At 42.5% G+C, this 24,607-nt stretch overlaps 1 protein-coding gene across 3 annotated transcripts in view; it reads right to left on the reverse strand.

Moving 5' to 3' along the window:
- Nucleotides 1-20,255, reverse strand: part of TTYH3 (tweety family member 3) — an 83,174-nt gene extending 62,919 nt beyond the window's left edge. For 2 of the 3 annotated variants that reach the window (XR_013833147.1, XM_079953843.1), the window contains exon 1: nucleotides 19,904-20,255. Coding sequence is in view for 2 of the 3 variants with exons in the window: in XM_079953843.1 (XP_079809969.1) it covers nucleotides 19,904-20,044 (141 nt within the window). In the remaining variant the exon portion in view is untranslated. The remainder of the gene's footprint in view (nucleotides 1-19,903) is intronic. The other variant, XM_079953844.1, reaches the window with a different exon arrangement.
- Nucleotides 20,256-24,607: the final 4,352 nt, after the last annotated feature.

A 24,607-nucleotide genomic window follows, 5' to 3' on the forward strand; every position in this document is an offset into this window, starting at 1 on the left:
GTCCCACCCCACCCCCAGCACATGCAAGCATGTGGGGGATGAGAAGAAAGCGCTGCGTTTTAACAACTACTTCTTTTAATTAACAAGCAGCACATGCTGCAAAGGTTCATTAAAGTCTTTCCACAATCACCCCTTTGCATTACCACCTGCTCTTGACCCCAACAAATAAGCAAGGGCAGGAAGCAGTCTTTCTGCCACCAGTTTTCAGATTCATATAGAAACAAGTGACATAATTTACCCAAGTCATATAGGGTGTTGGAAGTCAAAATTACCACTTTGAATTGTGCCAAGAAACCATTTGGCAACCTAGGCTAAAATTCTCCCTTTAATCCAGTCTCTAGTTCTGTATGTCAGTCCCTTCCTTCCGGATCCTTGATAATGCTGATCATGTATGAGAATCTAGCATTTTTTAGGCCCTCCAAAAGGTGCAATGCAATCCACTACCTCCCCTAAAATGACAGTCTTAGCGGAGGTAAGTAATTTTCTAGCTGTCAGACAATTGTATTGTATTGTATCAATGAAACTAAGCACAATTTGCAATGGTGGGGAGAATGCCTAGACAGCACCGAAAAGAATATAACAACAACAACAACAAAAAAAGATCAAGACTGGATCTCAGACTCTCTTAGGACAGTTATATATAAAAAAAGAAGAGATTTGTAAGCACAATATTATAGAAAGAAAGTGCTGTAAACACAACAGAACATGATGCACACATATATTTAATTAGTGTGTCTGAAGATAAAGTAGGTTGACCTTCTGCCACAATGTTATTAGGTAAGTTCTCAAGACTCAAACCATAAATGAATTAATGTAAAATATGCATGGTGTGTTTTAAACAGGCTTCTGACCTCAGGATTATTGAGGTGTTCAAGCTGTACAGTCAAATGTTAACAATAGGAGCAGCAGTACACAAAGCCCTTTTTTGAACAATTCACATAAGCACTGAGCAAAAAACAAGTTGAAGCTTTAAAAGTGAAGAGCTTGATTTGCAATCCTTGTTTTGCTGATTTCATTTAATGTTCTAATTTTCTGAGATTGTTAATTTGGGGTTTTCATCAGCTGTACGCCATAATCATCACAATTATAACAAATAAAGGCTTGACACATCTCGCTTTGCATGTCATGAATCTATCTCATATTAGTTTCACCTTTTAAGTTGAATTACTGAAATAAATGAACTTTTCCATGATATTCTAATTTTTTGAGTTTCACCTGTATGTTAGAAAAATGGGCTTGGTTCATAACTTATCAAATGCTACACCAAGTACAAACTGTGTTGTTTTTATATGATGAGTCCTTATATTTTGACAAAAGAGAAGGTAAATACAGTAGCAGTCTGCCCCTGCCTAGGACAATCTCTCGCGATCAACACACACCAGGCACAGTCTGAACTGGATTTGCCTCATGCAGGAAAAGGCAGTATGCAAGGTGCCAGAAGCATCTGAAACCCCACCTCCAATCTGGAAGGTATTTTTAGGAATGCAGCTCATGCCTCCCAAGATACTTCATGCTGCCACCACTAGAATAATTAGCAGCTTGACGCAGGTGCAAGGTAATCTGCTGTTTTGACAGAGCAATACTTCCTATGATAACATGTCAACAGCTCTTCAAAGAAGTGCAAGACCTACTCAGAGCCATACCCTGAGGCAATACCATTCGTGTTCACCCAATAATCGTGATTTGCTAAGCTTTTAAAAGTTTATTTAATTTCTTGTATTTCATAGATATTTAACAGATTTTCAAACCACCTTTCAAGATACATTATCCTTCCAAAGTGGTTTTTATTCTACTGTTTATCTGCTACACTGAGAACCAGTTTTGATGTTAAAAGTTAAAGTTAAAATATAAATACTGTTCCCTGGCAGTTTTTTAACTAGCCTGACTTTTTAGGACAATGAATTAGGTTTTTTCTCACAAGGGATTTGTTTAAGCTTGTATATAGTTTAACTATGGATGCTTTGCTTCTGTATAAAAGTGATCACAGTGAATGTGCAGAGCTAGCCTAAGGGCTTGTCTACCCAATACATCAGTTTTTAAACTGTACATAATACAAACTAGTTCAATTACAAGTACAAAGTCAGCTTGATCAGTGTTAGAAACAGATATGAAAGCTAAGAGCTAAATGACACCTTAAACCTAGGTTATGGGCGCCACAATGGAATGTCTAGGCGCGCTTTACTTATAACAAGAATACAAAGCTGAAAATGAATGAATTGCAGCTAAAATCTTATATTCATTTTTCACATGGTCTAGTCCGCATCTGAAGACTGAAAAAAAAACATGCTTCCCCTGCCCACCCCCCTAATATTTCTATGAGGGTCCCTTCTCCAGTCCTCAGAAAGTGACTGGAAGTGGGGAAGGAGAAAAAAAAGTCCTCCTTTCATTCCAGCAGTGGCAGTTTTAATCTGAAATCTTAGGGGCAAAACGTGCCTGCCGCAAAACGTGCCTAGAAGAATGGGAGTTTCGAACGCTGAGCTTGATCAATCTTTCTTGCTTTCGGAGTAGCTTTTCTCCATTTCAACTAAGTAGTTAAATAAAACATTAACACATTGAGTTCAACAAGTGCCAAATTTGTGTGTAGTACTAAACAAAAAGGGGATGCAGGTGGCCGTGGGTTAAACCACAGAGCCTAGGACTTGCCGATCAGAAGGCCTGTGGTTCGAATCCCCGCAACGGGGTGAGCTCCCGTTGCTTGGTCCCAGCTCCTGCCAACCTAGCAGTTCGAAAGCACGTCAAAGTGAAAGTAGATAAATAGGTACCGCTCCAGCGGGAAGGCAAATGGCATTTCCGTGCACTGTTCTGGTTCGCCAGAAGCGGCTTAGTCATGCTGGCCACATGACCCGGAAGCTGTACGCCGGCTCCCTCGGGCAATAAAGCGAGATGAGTGCCACAACCCCATAGCTGGTCATGACTGGACCTAATGGTCAGGGGTCCCTTTACCTTTACTAAACCAAAAGGAATGTCTCTGAGATGAAAGTAGTGTGAGTTGTATTTGCACACTGATTTCAGGAACAACGCCATTAATATGTGACAGTTACGTAATTACTGAACTAACAGTTTCTACAAAATTACATTGCATTACTCAAAACTGCACCTAGTTTGGCCCAGTACATATGCACCCAATACAAATAGTTGCATGTAAGAACTGGTGGTGATGTTGTCTTAAATGAAAGAAGCTGTTGGCATGGCACATACATGTGTTTATCTCTCCATTATTTATTTTGACTTATAGCCCACAGTATCCCCAGCAATTTGGGAAAGATGTGAACCTAGGAAAATATATCTTATCCACTAGATCAGAGTTCATTTTCCTGACATGATGGAAATTATGCTAAGGGCTTACAAAGCAACGTTTTGCTTCAGGTTGCATCATCTACTGTTTCCCCCTTAAACATAAAAATGATTTCTATATTACAAGCAAAAGCATGTTTGGAATCTCTCTCTTTTTCACTCTAGAGTCCTAAAGGATGAAATAAACCAATAAGAATAGATCATATATTTAACACTCTATATAAATTCCCTTCAAGCTTCTCTTTAAGAATGTGGATTTCTACTGTAACACCTCAGAAGTGTCATCTCCTGTTGCAAATGCAATTAGCAGGAACTTAAATTTACATCCAAACTACCCTGTTTGCTTCCCAACACATTTCATGCAAACCCCACATCCTATCCTGCAAAATGCATTAAAAATTATCAAAATAGCCAATTTATTACATGTATATCCCACTTTTCTTCTAAGCAGTTTAAGGTGGCATAGAAAGTTCTCTTCCTCCCCATTTTATTCTCACAATAACTTTATGGGGTAGTTGTCAGAAGGAAACAATATCTTACGAGAAATTTTAAGATGCCATGCTGGGATAAACTAGTAACTGGCTCATTTGTTAAGGCTTTAAAAAGAAAAACTGACATTTTGACACACACAAAAATTGGCCTTGTTCTTTGAAGGGTACATATATAGTTCTCATACAGCAATGGCCTATATTTGCTGTAACTCACAAGAATACTTTCTGGGTCTTTGGAAAGATATAACCCACAAGCGAATAGAGAGGTTTCCTAGCGAGCAAGATCGAAATTTTATGGACCCTGGCCCTTCAAATGAGGTTGATGTTGTACCAAATATCCAGATATGTACTGAGTCAGATCAACTCTGCCCAACTTGCGACCAGGTCTCAGTAATAATACAGGCCAGATGGGCTACCTCATTTCCAATGAAGCCATGGATGAGTGAAGTATTAAGGTAAAACAGAGCAATGGAGAGGGCAGAATAAAAGTTGAAACTGTGGAGTATGCATCTGATCATAGCCTTAAGACCTCCTTCCCCTATCGATCTTAAGACTATGACCAAATGCAGACCCCTTGGCTTCAGCATCACCCATCAATCCTGCCCACGGCAACTCTGCTCTGTTCACTGTCTAGTTCAGTGTTTCTCAACCTTGGGTCCCCAGATGCTGTTGGACTACAACTCCCATCATCCCTGAGCTCTGGCCTTGCTAGCTAGAGATGATGGGAGTTGTAGGCCAAAAACATCTGGGGACCCAATGTTGAGAAAGACTGATCTAGCAGTGGCATAGCGTGGGGGGTGCAGGGGGGGCCGGCCGCACCGGGCGCAAAATCTGGGGGTTAGGGTTAGGGGGTGTAAATCCACGGGTTAGGGGGCGCAAATCCATGGGTTAGGGGGTGCAAATTACTTGCCTTGCCCCGGGTGCTGACAACCCACGCTATGCCACTGTGATCTAGTACATCCTTTCTCAACCTTGGGTCTCCAGATGTTGTTGGACTATAACTTCCATCATCCCTGACCACTGATCCACTAGCTAGGGATGACAGGAGTTATAATGCAGTAACATCTGGACACCTAAGGTTGAAAAAGCCTGAAAAAGTTATGGAGGAACTCAAAAGCTTGCACATTATTTGTGATGTTGGGGCTGCCCTCATATGAATATTGGATTTTTATCACAACAGAATTCCTGTAGTTCAGTGTTCCCCAACCTTGGGCCTCCAGCTGTTTTTGGACTACAACTCCCATCATCCTTGACCACTGGTCTTGCTAGCGAGGGATGATGGGAGTTGTAGTCCAAAAACAGCTGGAGGCCCAAGGTTGGGGAACACTGCTGTAGTTGATTGATACATTTTTATCTACAAAGTAAGGGTGCATATTTAAGTTTTCTCAATATTTAAGGCATAATTGGTTTATGTGACCCTGCAAAGACACTGCTGCCCGAGAGTATAAATACCTCCTTGCTAGATCAGACCTAAGTAGCATTCTTTGCAACAATTCTAGCAGTCAGGAAATAGGTGATGCACCAGAATAGGGTAGCGGTCCATTTGTGAATAATAGTATCTTCTGTAAGCTATAATTAGGTAAAGTGATGTCAAAGACCATGCTAGGAGTACATGCTGAGAAGCAAGAAAGAAAAGAACATTACTTTTATTTCCCTGCAACAGCAGAAGGTAGACAATACCTAGATTTTCCCTGGCATTTAATGGGGTATTTTAAGATAATGAAAGCAGAAACCAGCTCTCTAAAAGGCTTTTCTAAAGATCTCTACACAATGTCACTCCCCACTCCACCTTCTGATTAGAGAATAAGCAGAGAACTAGCATCTGAGAACCTTGGCTGTGCTACGTTACCTATCCCCAAGCCAGCTTTTAAAAAGGAAAGGAAAGGGATTTTAACTGTTGCTCCAGCAAAAGTTCTTTTGTTGAAAAATGCCACACAGGTGTACTATACAATAGAAGTCAGAGAGAGACAGAAAGCACACACACCACACAGACCTTTGGTTTTATATTCCATTTTATTAAGACCTTGAAAGTCATCTTGTTCCATTACACATAGGCTTCCTGAAAAACGGTCCCATATTTCCTCATTACTTCATGTTCTTCATACTGTACATTCAGTCCAACTCTGAAGACAACCCAAAATATGGTGAACAGCTTTTCATTCAAGTTATGTCCCTTCCAGTCAGATATCAGAATGCTCACAGTTGTTGCTCTGGGATGAAAATAGTGTACATCTGCAGTTTTACATATACCAGAGATCTGGAATTCCAATAATCTTTCTTTTTTCAGATTATGTTTTTTACCTCTTGCAGCTGAAGAAGAATTTAAACACACGTTGACTAAAGCAATCAAATTCTCAGGCAACAAACAATGTTGTACTGAACTTTGCAAGGATCTAAATTCTAGCCAGGAAGGAACGAAAATCAAGAAGAGTTCTAGATGCTCAACAAAGCTTCCAACTCGGAACAGTAATCCTACTTGTTGCCACAAGTGAAACCAGTAAGACAGGACTGTGGACTGTCAAGGTGGACTGTGAAATCACATCCAGCTCTATTATTTAAAGTAAAAGAGGAAATATAGTGGGACACATGCAAATCATCACTACCCCTCCAACCATGATTGGTAAGCCAAGAACCATTCTTGACTTCAAATTATGGTTTGTTTGGAGTGAAATAAATCACATCCCCCAGTTGATGTTACACTAAGTCAAGGATTGTAGCTTGTTGCTCCTGATCACTATTCTATTATACTGATGGAATAATTTTCAGAAGTACTTATCAGATGGTTTAGCGAGTTAATTCCATTGGATATGTATTGAACAAAGAGTTTTACACTAGACTTTGATTTAACAGTTGCTAATCGCTTTCTCACTTCATTATTTAAAGGAATGATAGAAGGCTTCAGAAACAGGTCCACCCATTCTCCATCATATTATAATGCAACATGACATTAAGGTTCTGCCCCTCCATCAAGTGACAGGTGGATTGAACCTGGTAGGGAAATGCCACTTCAAGTCAGGCAGCTGAACACAAAAGCTTTTGGATGAAGTCATTAAAAATGCCTTTGAATACACAGCAGCTAGATAAAAGTCTGCAAAGTGCTTACTCTGTACATTTGCATTCACTATCTGGCTCCGCACTCCCACCCTACTCTGCAAATTCTAACAATTATAGTTCAGTTTGAGTCTCCCAGAGACCAGGCAAAAATTGAAAACAGATTTCCTCCACAGCACAGCTTGAATTTCATAAATTCCATCAACTTTCTCAGGCTTTCTTAAAAACTGAACTGGAGAAAGAAGAAAAGCAGCAGCAGCAAACACATTGCACCCTTGTTCTACTTCAGCAAACCAGCACAATTAACAATAGTCAACACTTCTGGCAACCCACCACCACACATACACAAAAGTGTGAGAGAGAATTCTTACTGTAACTTCTTATGAACTCTCAAGTTCAAACTATTTCTTAAGACAGGGGTGGTGAACCTTCCAGGTGTTGTGGGACTAAAACTCCCATCATACTGCTGGGGTTAGTAGGAGTTGAAGTTCAACAACATATGTGAAGGGCCATGCAAGTTCCCCATCCTAGCCTAAAGGAGTAAAACATAAAACTCTGAAAATCTGAATGTGGAACTCAAAAATGCAGTTGAAAAGATCACACGCTGTCAAGCCAAGATGAAGGCCTTGATTGCAGGTAATCGTTAATAGCACCATAGCACTTCCTAGATAACATCACAGATTAGAGAACCTCTCTGCCATGCCTCAGGATATAATTAAGGTTGCAATCCAGTATCCTCTAATTTACACGTAAGTCCCACCACAACTCAGTAGGGCTTATTTCAGGATAACCATTTATAAGATTGCAGTACAAATAGTGTAAAAGCTAAAGTGATTCAAAACACAAGGCCTCAATACTGTACATAAACCAGTGCAAGTGTCGTTTTCAATCATAGTAAAAAGCAGGCTATGATTTCCCTTATGCAAAGACTGCTGTAGTAATACTCAGAAAGATTCAACAAGAGGTTATTCACATTACATTAATGTGGAGCTGGCACTGTTCCAGGTGCCACATAATATTTGTTCTGTTCCTGTAAGAAATGGATCTAACAGTGTGGCAGCACCCACACTTTGGAAATTCCTACCTACTGATATCAGGCAGGTGCCTTCACTGTACTCTTTTCAAGGTGAGCTAAAAATATTATTGTTTACTCAAGCCTATCCAAACATGGAAAAGTTGACAATGTTTTAATTTGTTTTTAACTATTGCTTTTAATTATATTTTGAATTTTTCCAAATACCTGTTTTTAACCTTGTATTTTATTGACAATTTTAATTATATATATATTTGTATACCACTTGCTAAAGAATACAGTACCAGATATGCCTTGTAGGATCAGCTCCAACATGCTATACCAGAAGCCTAACAACCTGCAGGTTCCAAGTGGTCTACCAATGAACTATGGTCTACCCTTTTCTCATTTGTGTTCCACAGACCACACGCATAATGAAAATGGGAAGGGGAGAACCAGAGCTAACAAAAAAGACGACAACCATCCCAATTCTGTCAGTATGAGGCAGGCGAAGGTCAGTTTTCCAGCACAGAGTATAATTCACTTTAAGTGACTACTTTGCACCAATTGAGAGTACTGTTTGCTAAAGATTGATGCATTCAAACCTACTGGTTTTCTAATTAGCAGACTCTGAACTACAGTCTTGAGTTTCCAGTAGTAGACAGCTCTCAAGAGAGTATTTCAGCACACAGATACAGTCTGACTGAAACAAGTCGATTTGTACTTCTCTTTTTTAAAAAAAACAAAACAAAACCTTTCACTTCCCTATGTCTGCACACCAGATGCTTGTGGAAGATGTGTCAGCTGATACAAACCTGCACTTGAATGAGCTTCCCAAATATATTTCTTTCAACATATGAATTTGGAGAGGCAAATTCCTGGCTATGTGCTCTGCCTCACTGTTGTCACTTTTCCAAGAATACGAAACAATCCTTTATCAGGCATCACCACATTTATCTGTTGATAGAGGGAGAACATCAGTTCTCATTGGAAAGTTTGAGGCAGGAGGGTAGAAGAGCACATCATGTGGGAAATGCTAATGAACTGGAAATCTAGTAATGCTGGGGAAGCATAAGGGAGGGGAGAGTCTGGAAACTGACTTGGCAACTTTCACATCCTCAGCACAGAATTATGCCTGCAAAACATGAAAGTAGCAAACTATCAGAAAGAACACAATATTTTAAACATGTTTTGTATCCCATGTTTGGAGACAGATAACAAGAGGATTTTGAGGAGCTCCAAAAGGTCTGTCCCAACTGAGAGAAAGGACATTAAAATGGCAAATACAATTCACTATAAGAAAGTACAAAACAATGCACACTGACACAAAAAAATAAAAATCCTAACTTTGCTTATCCAATTCCAGGGTTTTAACGAGGGAGAAATATCTTGGGGTCATGGTGGATAGCTCATTGAAGATGTTGACCCAGCATGTGACAGCCATGAGAAAGGTGACTTCCATGTTGAGAATCATTAAAAAAGGGACTAAAAATAAAACTGCCAATACTGTAATGCTGTTATTCAAATCTATGGTGCAATTGCACTTAGAACACTTTGTACAGTTGTGATTGGCACACTTCAAAGACGATTCCGTAAAGCTGGAAAATGTCCGGAGAAGGGCAACCAAAACCATCAAGGGGCTGAAACAACTTCCCTTTGATGAAAGGTTGCTACATTTTGAGCTCATTTAGTTTATAGAAAAGGTGAGAAAGGATGCAGGGATATGACAGAGGTGCAAAATGATGTGTGGTGTGTAGAAAGTGGATAGAGAAGTTTCCCTTCCTCTCATAATACTAGAACTCAAGGTCATTCAATAAAGCTGAATGTTTGAAAGATTCAGGACAGACAAAAAGAAAGCACTCTTTCACACAACACAGGGTTAAACTATGCAATTTGCTCCCACAAGATGTAGAGATGAACACCAACTTGTATTGCTTCTAAAACGGGATTGGAGAAATTCATCAAAGATGAATGGATCTATTCATGGATCTGAGGCAGTATGCTTCTGAATGCTAGTTGCTGGAAAGTACAAGTGGGGAAGAGTACTTTTGTAATTGGATTCAGCTTATGGGCTTTCCATACACATCTGGTTGGCCACTATCATAACAGGATGCTGAACTAGATGGGTGTTTGATCTGACCCAACAGGGCTCCTCGTAGGTTATTTGGGAAGATCTCTTAAAAAGAAATCAAAGACCCAAGGATGCTTTTGCAGCGAATTTACATGGACTCTTGGGCTGAGGTATATTCGTCTAGGGCAGGGGTAGTCAACCTTTTTATACTTATCGCCCACTAATGCATCTTTCTTGATGGTAAAATTTCCTTACCGCCCACCAGTGCTCAATGAAAAGAGGATTCAGCTTGTGCCATAGAACCCCCTACAGCCCACCTAGAGTCTTGAAACCCCTGGTCTAGGAGGTTCATGGGGGGGGGCGTTGTTACTGTAATTGATATGACTTTTTTGTATCTTTATTTAGATATTCTTATGATTTATGTAGAAATTGTTCTATGTGTACTTTTTGATGTTTTATTTATTGTTTATGACTACTCTTGTTATGTTTGCAATTACGTGATTTTTTACATGTTGTAAGTCACCTTGAGCATGGTTTTAACTATGGGAAGGCAGCATACAAAAATAATAGCTGACTGACTGGTTTGATTGAATGCAAATGGGAATTACTTTGGAATTCAGAGTACTAAAATGCAATATACTCAGTCAAAAAACAATATTAGTGCAATACAAGGGAAAGTGTCAACTCCAGCAAGATCTATAACTGTAACTAGCCTGACATTTTGAAACTTTTTTTAATACTGTTTCATAGCTACCAAATGGATACATATTTTAAGGCAAGCACCACAGTGCAAGCCAGCATGGAAACTGTAGTTACTTAGTTGTATGAAAAACCTGCTACTGTATCCATGTTCAGCTGCATTCCAAGTAATTTTTCAAGGTAAAAGCAGACTTTTTATTTTTAAGGTTCTGCATCTTGAGACTTGGTTCAAATTACACTTTGTGCTGCTTAAGGAAATCCTGGCAGCTATTAAGGACATTGAGCATTCTATAGAGATCCCTAGCTCGCTCAGTGACTGCAATTCTCAATATTTATTTGGGCCTAAGAGTTATGACAAATGGACTTCAGTGATAGTTTAAATTTGCAACCTATGGACTCAGTGCCAGATGCAAAAGTAGATGCAAATTATCTACACTTGAAATAGGTGCTCGGGAGTTGAAGTACCAGTTGCTTAGCAGATAAGATGATACTCTTTTGCTTCCAATTTATTATTCTATTTCCAAAATGTTCACCCTGTGTTATTAGTCCGCAATGCTCTTGAGGTAGTTACAGAAAAACAATGTTCCTTTAGGGCAGGCACGTCCAACAGGTAGATCGTGATCTACCGGTAGATCACTGGACGCCTGTGGTAGATGACTGGTAGATCACTGGCTCCCCCCAAAGAAGCTCAACAAGTTTGGCTCCCCTAAAAAAAGCTCAAAACTTTTGTCCTGCACCCCCAAAAACAGGGTTTTTCTCCTCCCTAAAAGAAGCTCACCAACTTTGATCTGAACCCCCAAAAGGGGGTAGATCACTGCCAGTCTTTAACTCTGAGAGTAGATCGCAGTCTCTTGGGAGTTGGCCACCCCTGCTTTAGGGAGGGCACTTAGCTTAAAATGAAAATGGGGTCAGTTCAAATTCTAACATCTTGTTCCTGACTTAAGGAGAAAACCCACAGCACAGTGGCTGAGTACACAGTTGCATGCAAAAAAGTTTCGCTTCTCAAATCCAAAGAAAGGATTTCAATTAGAAGGGCTAGGAAAGACTTCCCAAGATGCAGACAGTCCTGAGCTGAAAAGTGATGGCAGACTCTGGAGTTCAACTGTTTCAAGACTGAAGGCAAGGTGTCAGCAGTGCTTTATTGCCATTTTTTTATTACCATTTCCCCCCTGGTGTACAGAATGCTTTTATAATTCTCATTTAGTTTCTCCTCACAATTTACTTTGGGTTAGCTATACAGGACTTGCCCAAGACCAGCCAGCTGAGAAAAACCTGGAACCCTGATGCCCTGTGTTTAAACACTACATAGCTACTTCATGGCATTTGCTCAGTACAATGAAGACAAATTCCCTGGCTAAAGCCAGACAGTAGAGACAAAATGTAGTACAGAATTTGTAGCAGCAGCATTTTAAATCTATCTCCAGACATGGTACACAATAGCAGAAATTTTACAGCAACTACTGGTTATCACACACTTGTGCAAGCAATACCCAGATTTATATTATTACCACATTTAAGAGACTGACACCCACCATATATAGGGAAACAGAAGAATTTCCAGAGGATAAAAACTGGCCATTTAATCTCCAGTTTGATAGCCAAACAAAACTGCAAAGGAACATAATTTGATAGTTGTGGGCAGACCTCAAAGTCTGGGCAAAAATTGTATTATCTAATCCCATGAAACAAGCAGCCCTTTTTACACAAAGAAACTAAGTTGCACTGACAAGCTTGCATATGGCAAATGCATGGCCCCTAATTAGCTTAGGAGATTTATAAAACGCCATATATCTGGGCATAGTACTGTAGATAAAAATACAATTATAATGAAATATGTAAACAGCTCCTGCCAGGACTCCTGTTAGAAAAAAATTGGCTTAAAGCAGCAGTCACTCTTAAGATATTCCATTAGCAACTGCTACACTGATTTTTTTTAAAAAAACAAACTTCCTGAACAGGAGCTACTTGCAACTACGGTAATCTGACCACATCTGCTGGAAGCTTCTGTACAGTTATACTCACAGCAAATCAACAGAATCCAATTCACTTTAGCAAAAATTGGGGTGGGTGGGGAAAAAATTTATTTGTGTGCATCCCTAGAGGTTGTCTAAGCCCAACAATGTAAGGCTTGTCATGTCCTACAGATTTTTAAAATCTGTTGGTAAGAAACAGAGCAGAGTATTATTGGCACAAAGTTCTCAGAAGCACTGGCTCTGCACTCCTTTTTATCTTTATCTTTGGGTTTATGATTCACTATTAAGTAAGAAGCCTTGCAGCATGACTCAGAGATTAAACTGTGGAAAAAAAGGAAAGAAAATGACTTACATCTCATGATACATAAATGCCTATACCATAGTGATTCATACCAAATGGGAAAGAAGGCAGAGAAGGGGTAGAGGTTCGTCTTTCAGAATGTTCTACAGAATATGATCATATAATGGGACCATAATATGGATCAGATTCTTAGTCCAATATTATCAACACCAGAGGATACCCAACATGTTGCCCTCCAGATATTATTGGATGCCATCATCCCATACAATTTGGCAAGCTAGCTGGGGCTGATAGGATTTGTTGTCCAAAAACATCTGGAGGACACCATATTGACTACTCAGATCTGGCAACTGCTCTCCAGAGTTTTAGGTACAATCTTTCCCAGTCCTTTTGCAACAAATTCTTTTTAGCCAGGGGAACTGGGAATTAGGGATGTATGGGGAGTTAGGGGAGGAGTAGTACCTCTGGTGAGGGACAGGTGATGTACTTTCTGAGGTAGTTTGGGTACTTTAGGGGTGTATGGGGAGTTAGGGGAGGAGTAGTATCTCTGGTGAGGGACAGGTGATGTACTTTCTGAGGTAGTTTGTCCACCTTTGGTCCCCATCCTTCACTTAGATCCCACATGTGGCTCCTAGAGGCTATCAGCACACAACAGCAGCCACACCACGGGAACGGCTTGGACTGGCCGGCTAAACCAGGTGAGGGTAGCCAATGGGTCTTAAATCTTTGATGAGTAAGGGAATTCCCCTGCAGGGGAAGACAGGCTCCAGTGGATTAAGCGGACAAGATGAATAGTGGGACCAATGGTCAAGAAGGAAGTTTCTGCATGTGCTGTAGAGGGTAGCAAGGATCAATGGGGTTCATCAACCTGGGAAAAGAGCCCATCGAGAAGGAAAACTCTGATCCTAATCCTCCGCCAGTGTTAGAAACTCAGGTATATAAGCTAGGCGCCAAATGGCTCCTTAAACCAAGGTTGCAGTCACCCAAGTGATATGTGTAGTTGCTATTTTGGGGCAAGATGACTCTAAAGTCTTATTTTTCAAATGATGAACTGACTGTGGTTGATTCTCAGTTAAACATTTGGCTAGTTGAGATGACAACCTTGAGCTAGGTTAAGAGCTTTGAGAACTTCAAGAAAAGTCACTTGATCCAGGTACAGTCCACATATATACTGGCCTATTCCAACCTTTTTCTTAATGGTGACTGCTGCTGCTCAGGCTGCACAGAAAAAGCAATTTGGTTCCAGAAATTCATTCCGATTGTGCAGATAAAATATAACTAATAGAATTCTACAAGATGGGGTATTAGTGTGTGAAACGAGTCCAGATCCAATGATCCTCAGGTGGCGAAGATGTCAGGTGCCATCTTGGCACCTAGTCTTCTTCACTTGGTTGCAAGTGGTCAAAAGCCACTTCACAAATCTGGACTCTGTAAGACTTCTGGGTGGTGCCTTGCATGCCTCCTTCCGGCAACTCCTGCAGCCAAGCTGGCCCCAAACGTACTTCAAAGTTCAGCAACATCATCTGTCAGGTGAAGCTTGGAGCTTCTCTTGGAAAAAGGGGAAGGATTAAGAATAGCTCCACGAGTTTCACCTTCCCACACTCTAACCCTCTAGCGATGATGGATGGAAAAAAGGACGTGACTATGGAAGCTGGAGAAGCGGTAAGAAAGGAAAACAAAGGTGTGTGTTCCCAGATTAAAGGGAGATACCTTCATATGTAGGTACATATAAAGATGAAAACATAAGGTAGAAGAACCCTACTCATTTGTACTGGCAGGGATATGAAGATAGTTTCAGGGGCTGCTACCTTTGAATCAGCAGCATCACCTTATATCAATGAAAACGGGAGATATTTTACATCCTTATACTATATGGTCTTGCAGCAGCACACAATGTAAATGTTGTGTCTGAAACACTGACATTTTGACACATTCATACTGAGGTGAAAAAGAGTGAAGGGACAGTCCTGGGGAAGCCATGTGGGATGGAGGTGTGGTTGTGACAAGGAAAAGAATCAAAGGCAGTGCTGATGTTGACATGTAAAGCTTTCACATAGCTTGGATCAAACAGACTAAGGGGACTAGGCTTTCACAATAGAAAAGGTCAACCAAGAGTCACCAGTTAGTTTGCAACTTCATTTTTACAATAAAGATCATATCAGGTCTCAATAGCAGAATGCAGCAGAGCTAGATGCTTAGTACACAACTGTCTCCTCTTTCTCCAGGCAAATTAAAGGCTGCTATGTAGTCTCTCTGCAGAGAGGAGAAACAGAACTAAACGCAGTGCAGTCATTCCATTCCATGAGGGGTTTATCACCAGTTAAAAGCTCAGTGTGCACGTGCACACACACAGAGAACAGCCCCAGGACTTCCTTAAAATAGAGGAAGGGTGCTTACTTCAAAGCAGTAAAATGAGTACAACATTAAACCCCACATATGGTGGGAAGGACATCCAAACTCATTCAGTAACTATATGCTATGCTGGCTGTTTCCTTTACAATGAGGCAAAATATGTTAAAATGATATATTTTACAAACGTGAACATTTATGCCTTACTATCACTTTAGGAGTTGCAAAAAAACCAAACCAAGCTTTACCTAAAAAGCTGCTTGCAAAATTCATGTCTACACTATAGTTCTCAGGAGATAAAATTGGCTCACTTATCAATAAAAGGCATAACTGAAACCTCAAGCCCAGTTCTAGCCCATAGCTAGATTTAAAAACACTACCACCATATAGAATGTTTCCTGCCACCTGAAGAGACTGCATGAACCATATTTCCTCAAGAGATGAATGAGTGAAGGGGGGCCCTTTCCACATCCTCTCGACCCCCTGGGAAACTCAACAAACGTGATACACCTGTAACTGGGTATGGAGACTGCTGTGGGCAGCCTGAGGAAGGACCATCCACTATAGGCTGGCCATAAAAAGCAAGTTTAGAGTGAGAGACTAGAGAGATGACTGCTATTTCCAGGATCTCTTCTCATTCTGAGACTTTTGTGGGTGAGGTGAGAACCTGGACCCTGGGTGAGAACCTGGAGAATGAGAGGGAGGGTGAGTCAGAAGAAAAATGAATTGAACTTGATATATTGGTAACTTTGTAACATTTTTATATGCAACTGTATTTTTGTAATATTTACAGTAAGCTGTCTGTTGTTGCTTAAGTTTTTGGCACACTGCTAAGATATATTTTTAAATATATTAAATGGTATAGAAATTAAACTAAAAACTAAGTAAAATAAATAAAATAAGAGGGCAGCCTTTTTTCCCAGAGTTTGCAACTTAATAAACCCTTAACACACTTTAAACTTTCAAGCATTCAGTGACAATCAGGGGTTAATTGAGGAGAAAGAAGGTATTATTAACTTTCCTGTTTAGATATACTTGCTTGGTGTGCTTGTAATGTCAACAGACTGATCTTTAAGGTGGTCTTCTATTGTCTTGCCCACAATGCATGACAGGACATAGAACAGGAAAAAACAGTGCTAGATCTGAAACAGCAAAATACATACAACTGCATCCAGCAGGAAGTTCAACAGAAAATTTACAGGAGATGCAAATACTTATCTCACTTAAGTGCACAAAAGAGCATCTGAAAAACTGACCCCAAATTTCTCAGCAGGCCAACTTAACTGAAAATTTTCTCTGCAATAGAAACCTAGTTAGAAGTGTTCAGCACAGAAAAGTTGCAAGGGTTTATCATTACAGTACACAAATACACAATCGCACCACTGCAACCACATTCTTCTCTCCTGTAAGGAGATTTTACCCTCAATTTATCCTCTCACCCACCCTAGTCTGGTACTGTTGAAGTAAGGTACAACATACTAAGAATGGGCAAAAGTCCTGAGTTTTCAATTGCAATCACAAATACAGTATAGGTATTTTTTTCATGCACCAATTATTGAAATTGCATTCACACTTGTTCAATAGATTATACACATTTTTAATCTTCATAACCTAACCAATTCTTTATATCCAGATCCTTCAAAGGCTCACGCACTTCAGGATCTTGCAATACATTTATCGCAACAGAAAACATGAACCATGGAAAACAGCCTAGAGAATCAAGTGTCATATCAATGTAAAATATCAGTTGGGCTATCTAATTCATTCCCCCAAGAAGGTGCCACTTTTTTATCAACGACAGGCTATAATATTTAGGCCACACAACTGGTATCAAAACAGAATAAGAAGAATTCCCCTTCACGTGCCTATATTCCTCCACATAGCAAATCATTGGAATAAATGAAAGCCACAGAATACACACAGAAAAAAGATTGGGCTGGAAGCGAGGTTCTTAATTATTTTGCACTTCATTTTAAATTTTGTCAACAGATTGCTTTAATGCCTTTATGCACGAAACAAGGTTCAAGAGGGAGGCATAGATACACAACCATTTCCATGCTTGGTTTTTGCTGAACCTTAGGTAAAGTGCACTAAGAGGTGCAAAATGATGTTTTCCAAGCTAAAGATCATGGCTATACAAGGCAGCAATCATGTTAGCTCCACTCAAAAAATGAAAGGCAGGAAGAAGGGTGCAAAAGTAAAAGGCATTTCAGTTAGAAGGCTAGTCAAACCAAGAGCAGAGATTTCAGATCCAATTTTTTTGTGCAGGTGAGAGAATTAAGTGTTCCATTAATAAATCCTTGCAATTTCAACACAGAGCTATAATATAGTAAGTCATCCATTTTAATAAAAGCAGTATACAGCAAGCTGTTCCTAAGAGACAATAAATACGAAGGAGCCAAAGCAGAACTGCCCTCAACTGGAACTGCTATAAGAAAGAGAACTGGAGAATTGTAGGAGAAAGATGTGGAGGATCAATACAAGAACTGTTCCAAACTATCCAGGCTTGAAATAGCCTTCTCCAACCTGGATTCCAACTCTCACCATCCCGGCAAACGGTTACAATGATGGAAGCTGTATCCCAGAAACATCTGCAGAGCACCAAGTTGGGGAAGGCTGTTCTGAAGCCCACATTTTTATGTCTGACAGTCAGGCAATCAGGAAACTGCCTGCCAGAATTTGCTCTTAACAAACAAAACTCCCTGCATATAGAAAACAAGCATGCCATGGGGAAAAGGTAAATTTAGCTTTTTCCTCCTCCCCCCCCCCCCAGTTCAGTGTGCAATTTGTTTGTGGGAATGGTTTGAATGTGTAAACCCCCACTTGGACCTTCAAGTGGTACAGAGAGGAAAAGGGTTTATTCCTTGATTTTGCTGAATATATTATACTTGCCAGACAGGGGTGGGTGGGTAGGAAACTGAAATGATGGAGATCTATGGAGGACAGTGAAAGGTGAAGGTGCACATAAATGCAGAAAATTGTATTACCAGGAAAATGTCTCCTCAGCCTGAACCACTATAAGAAAGTGAGTGGGGGGGGGGAGAGGGAGAGAGATATATATATAGAGAGAGAGAGAGATGAGGTTTGGAAAAGATGATTAAAAAGGTTATGGCAAAATTCATTTGAAACTGACTGCATGTATAAAAGCCTATCCTCAGATTATAGAGGTTCTTTCCTTTTCTGACAACCCCCTCAGTTATTATTTTTTTAGAAGGAATGGAAAGGGACTTGTCAGTTTCACTATTGCCTCTCCCCTCAAAATTCTAACATTAATTAGGGGAATATGTGGAGGAAATGTTGGTTCTCTCTCTCTCTCTCTCTCTCTCTGTGTGTGTGTGTGTGTGTGTGTGTGTGAAGTGTGGACAGAGAAGAGACCAGTATGGAGGAGATTGTACATGTGGGGAAATGTGTGCAAAATGGGGAAAAATGAGAAAATATGAGGTGTGGATGAGAGGTAGATGAATATAAAATGGGGATAATATGAAACTCGCCTCTGTCTGAACTGAGGTTCCCTGCCTGCATATACGGGGTTTGGGTGGTGGGGGGGGAGAAGGTACAGAGTTAAATGAGGATAAATAAAAACAGGGGAGTGAAAAAGAAAGATTTCCAGGGAGGGGGGCCATATGGGATAGAATGAGGTAAGTGGTGAGGTTGGAGGTTGAAATGAAGGGATGTGGATGGTCTTTGCCCCACACTTCAGCTGCCACTCACATGGGGAAACGTTATCCTATTTCATTATATGGTGCTCTTATTACTGCATTGTATTTTTTATTATTACATGCAGTCCTGGAAACCCTTCGGATGAAGGGTGGCTTAGGATCTTTTTAAGCAATGGAAATCAAATCAAAGGAAGGGGCTGTTAGAAGAAGATAAATAAAAACAGAGCCTGCCAGTGCTTTCCCCACCAGCAAATCCCTATATGAAGAAAACCACACAGTTGTACAAAGCCAGGACATTGTGTTCTGAAAAATCGCTATTAAGTACAACGATCATAAATAAACGAACATATAAAATCAAAGGGAGAGGAGGGTAGGGGAGAGAGAAGTCCGATAATGAATATGCTGTAAATGTATAAATATAAACAAAGTGGAAGGGTGAGATGTGCACTTGGACAATACAAACAAATAAACATAAATAAATAAAGTATGCATGGGGGGGGTCGGAAAGAGAGAGCGAGAGGCTGGATAATTTAAATAAATAAATAAGGCAAGCACGCAAAGGGGGAGATTAAGTGGGTGGGCAATGTAAATAAATAAATATAAACAAGTCTGAAAAAACAAAGCGGCGGGGGGGGGAAGGGGTTGGGAGCGTGGACTGATAATATAAATAAATATAATTGAATAAGTAAATAAATATAAACCAAGCAAGCACGGAGAGTGAGAGAGTGGAGGGGTAATGAATGGAAATGAATTAAATATAAAGAGATGAAGCCGGGGAGGGAGAGAGAGAGAGAGAGAGAGAGAGGGGAAGGGACTGACAATATATAAATTCGGCTCTGCAGGTCTCTTTGGGTTGGCTCGGGCGAGGGGAAGCGGCCGGGGAATCGACTAATGGCTTCTGTGTAGGTGCATTTCACGGCGCGTGTTGCGGGGACACACACAAAACACCACAGCCACACACCCAGAGGGGGAGCCGGGTGCGGAGTCGCCCCTGCCTTCTCACCTGCTGGTACTCGGCCTCCTCGGGTCGGAAGTCGTCGCCGACGGCCTCCCAGCGGAGGCTGAAGTGGGGCAGGCGGTGCAAGAGGCTCACCCACCACGGAGGGGAGTAGCTCACCCCGGCCGCCGCCGCCGCCGCCGCCATGCCCGGCCTGAGGAGAGAAGGCGCCTGGCCTCCTCCGCTCGCCTCCTTCTCCCCCTCAGGGACGACGCCGCCGCCGCCTCCCTTCCTTCCTTCACCCGGAGGAGCTGCCCCTTCCCGCGGCCATGAGGGGGCAATGCCAGCAGCAGCAGCGCCGCCTCAGCTCCGCCGGTTCAGGAGGCCCCGCGGCCCCGGCTTCCGAGGCTCCGTGCCCGACATGGCCCCCCTGCCCCGGCGGCCCACACGCTCCCTCCGCTCGGCGCGGCTGCCGGCGCTCTTTGTTCGCCTCGCCGCCGCCGCCGCCGCCGCCTCTTCCTCCCCGGATGGCGCCGCCCACAAGGACCCCCTTTCGGCGCCGCCCGAGTCGCCCGCCCGCCCGCCCGCCCGCTCCCTGCCTGCCTGCCTGCCTCGCTCCCTCGCCCGCCCGCCCGCCCGCGCGCGTGCGCGCGCGTGTTCGTGGGCTGGCGGAGGGGGCAGAAATGGCGCCTCAGGGAGCAGGCCCTCGGCGCCGCCAGGCCGCCATCCCTGATGCTGCTGCTGCTGCTGCTGCTGAGCCTAGGGGACGGAGGGGCAGAAATGGACACACACACACACACACACGGGCATGGGCACAAAAGGTTCCCCCTACACACACACACACACACGGTGAGAGGGTAATATGCACTAAAAGCTCTCTCTCTCTTTACACACACACACACACAGGCATACAGTATACACAAAAGGTATCCCCTACACACACAGACACAGAAGCATGAGGGGGATATACACTAAAGGCTCTTATACACACACAAACAGGCATGGACACAAAAGGTTCCCCCTACACACACACACACACACACACACGGTGAGAGGGTAATATGCACTAAAAGCTCTCTCTTTACACACACACAGAGGCATACAGTATACACAAAAGGTATCCCCTACACACACAGAGACAGAAGCATGAGGGGGATATGCACTAAAGGCTCTTATACACACACAAACAGGCATGGACACAAAAGGTTCCCCCTAAACACACACACACACGGTGAGAGGGTAATATGCACTAAAAGTTCTCTCTCTTTACACACACACACACAGAGGCATACAGTATACACAAAAGGTATCCCCTACACACACAGACACAGAAGCATGAGGGGGATATACACTAAAGGCTCTTATACACACACAAACAGGCATGGACACAAAAGGTTCCCCCTACACACACACACACACACACACACACACGGTGAGAGGGTAATATGCACTAAAAGCTCTCTTTACACACACACACACACACACAGAGGCATACAGTATACACAAAAGGTATCCCCTACACACACACACAGAGAGAGAGAGAGAGAGAGAAGCATAATAAAAAAATTCCTTCCAGTAGCACCTTAAAGACCAACTAAGTTAGTTCTTGGAAGAAGCATGAGGGGGATATACACTAAAGGCTCTTATACACACACAAACAGGCATGGACACAAAAGGTTCCCCCTACACACACACACACACAGAGTGAGAGGGTAATATGCACTAAAAGCTCTCTCTCTCTTTACACACACACACACAGGCATACAGTATACACAAAAGGTATCCCCTACACACACAGACACAGAAGCATGAGGGGGATATACACTAAAGGCTCTTATACACACACAAACAGGCATGGACACAAAAGGTCCCCCTCCACACATGGCGAGAGGGGGATATGCACTAAAAGCTCTCTCTACACACACAGGCATATACACAAAAAGTATCCCCTACACACACAGACACACAAGCATGAGGGGGATATGCACCAAAGACTCTTACACACACACACAGAGGCATATACACAAAAGGTATCCCCTACACACACAGGCACAGAAGCATGAGGGGGATATACACTAAAAGCTCTCTCACACATAGGTAAAGGTAAAGGTACCCCTGCCCGTAGGGGCCAGTCTTGACAGACTCTGGGGTTGTGCGCCCATCTCACTTAAGAGGCCAGGGGCCAGTGCTGTCCGGAGACACTTCCGGGTCACGTGGCCAGCGTGACATCGCTGCTCTGGCGAGCCAGAGCCGCACACGGAAATGCCGTTTACCTTCCCGCTGGTAAGCGGTCCCTATTTATCTACTTGCACCCGGAGGTGCTTTCGAACTGCTAGGTTGGCAGGCGCTGGGACCGAGCAGCGGGAGCGCACCCCGCCGCAGGGATTCGAACCGCCGACCTTTCGATCGGCAAGCCCTAGGCATTGAGGCTTTAACCCACAGCGCCACCTGCGTCCCTTCTCTCACACATACATACACACAAACAGACAGGGACACAAAAGGTCCCCCTACACACACACACACACACACAGTGAGAGAGGGATATGCACTAAAAGCTCTCTCTCCACACACAGGCATATACACAAAAGGTATCCCTTACACACACCAACAGGCATATAAACAAAAAAGGTCCTACCTACACACAGGCATGTACACAAAAAGGCCCCCTACACACACACACACACACACACACACGGGGTGAGGGGGATATACATTAAAAGTTCACTCTACACACACACAGAGGCATATACACAAAAGCCCCCCCCCCCCCGCTTACATACACAAACAGGCATATAAACAAAAAAGGCTCTACCCACACACACAAACACACAGGCACGAAAGGCCCTCTTACACACAAGCTCTCCCCACACGTACACACCAATGGGCATAGGCGTATAAAGGTCCCCCTTCACAGAGAGACATGTGCACACAGAGGCATGCACACGAAAAGTTGCATCTCCACACAGACGTCATTGTCCACATCCATTCGCCTCGGGAGACAATGGGGTGCACCTCCGGGGTGAAGTGAAACCGTTGGCGTTTGCAGCACCAAAGTGACCTCTCTCAGGGATGCAAACCTGGGCAGTGTGTCTTTGGTCTCCTGGAGGGCGTCTTTGGGCTCTGCACCCACCACAACAGCCTTTGATTCCCAACCATCAAGTAAGCTTGATCTGGTCTTGCGCCCTGTTCCCAATGTAGATGTTCACTCACCCCTTCTTCCCTGGCATTGGGCATTTGTGGTTTGCCGCAGGTGCCAAAATGTCTTGGGCCAGCCCCGTGTGTTGGACACCAAAACCCTACTTTTGAAGACACTGGAGGTATTCAGAAAAGCGTTTTTGAAGAATATTTTAAACCCTGACAGGTTCATATAAGCAGTTCTTCAGGTAACGATGTTCCAATCTTTACAGATAACCAAGATGAGGGTCTAAAACTTCCCAGCAATTCCCTCTCCCCCCTACTTATCATGCTCTAGTTTTCCAGACTCTGTTCCAGCCCATAAAAGTCTATTTTGTCCCAAAGCCAATGTTTATTATTTATTTATGGCTCCATAACCAGAGTTCTCTTGGTGACAAATTAAAATCCGAAACCATCAATCGATATAAGCAACAGCAGGGAAAACCATATAGAAAAGAACCAAACCACTTCAGAGCCAAGGTTAATGTACGGTAGGTTCGGCCACATTCATATAATGAGAACCACAAAGCACCTCCCAGAGCTAAAACCAAATCCTAAAATTTAAGTGAATTGTAGAAATTAAACTGCTCATACAAACAATTTTAAAGAGCCTAGATTATTATTATTTTTAAGCTATTTCCCTGGTGCTGGGCACTAAGATCTACAGAGGAGTTTTTCTTTGTCCTGCCACATCTGACATGTTTGGTGGGAACTTGAACAAGAGCCTTCTCAGTGGCTGAACCCAGACTTTGGAACTCCCTACCAAGAGAAGCTCACTTGTTCCCCTTGATGGTCCTTCTGCCAGCAAGCAAAAACTGAAAGTTTGTAGTCACCATAAGATTTGGTTTACTGATCCTAAGATTCGGTGCTTCAGAAAACAGGTCACCTTGATCTGAGGTGCTTCATGGGCTGCCTGATTTGGCTCAGAGACTGTCCAAGTCTGCTCTGTTCCACCCCAGCCCTGCATTTCACTACAGGGAAATTTAAAAACAGCTATAACTTCGCTTTTCTTTTGATGGAAGTGGATGGAATTTGCAAACATATTATCCTCTTCAGAGTGCATAAGGTTTGCCAAATTACAGGCAAATAGGCTGAGGGTTAGGGTTGGGAGCGGGGATAATACTTTTAATGTTTTCTTTAAGAGAGATAGAAATGAAACACCTATAACTTTTTATTTTGGAGGGCAGAATTGGACAACATTTTCAGGCACGGCTGTCCCTTTTGGGAGCATGAAATCAGCAGAATTTCAGGTTAGCTGCAGTGGTTTTCCTGCAAGGGCAGCCATTATTGTATCAGCACAGGTAAGAAAAATCACTTAATCTCTCCTTCGTAGTGACTAGGCTGAACCAGCTAGGATCCTATCATGCTGAGGTGCTAAGTCTGACTCTCACCTAAAACCCATGTCCTTTGACCTGGAATTTTTCTCCCTATCAGTGTGGGACCCGATTCTGCATTACCATTCTCTACAAAGACTTAGGCACACTCTCTCCTTCCTTCCTTCCTTCCTTCCTTCCTTCCTTCCTTCCTTCCTTCCTTTCCCTCTCTCTCTCTCTCTCTCTCTCTCTCCACACACACACACACACACACACACACAGA

Source organism: Podarcis cretensis (assembly GCF_951804945.1).
Source record: "Podarcis cretensis genome assembly, chromosome: 14".
Lineage (NCBI taxonomy): Eukaryota > Metazoa > Chordata > Lepidosauria > Squamata > Lacertidae > Podarcis > Podarcis cretensis.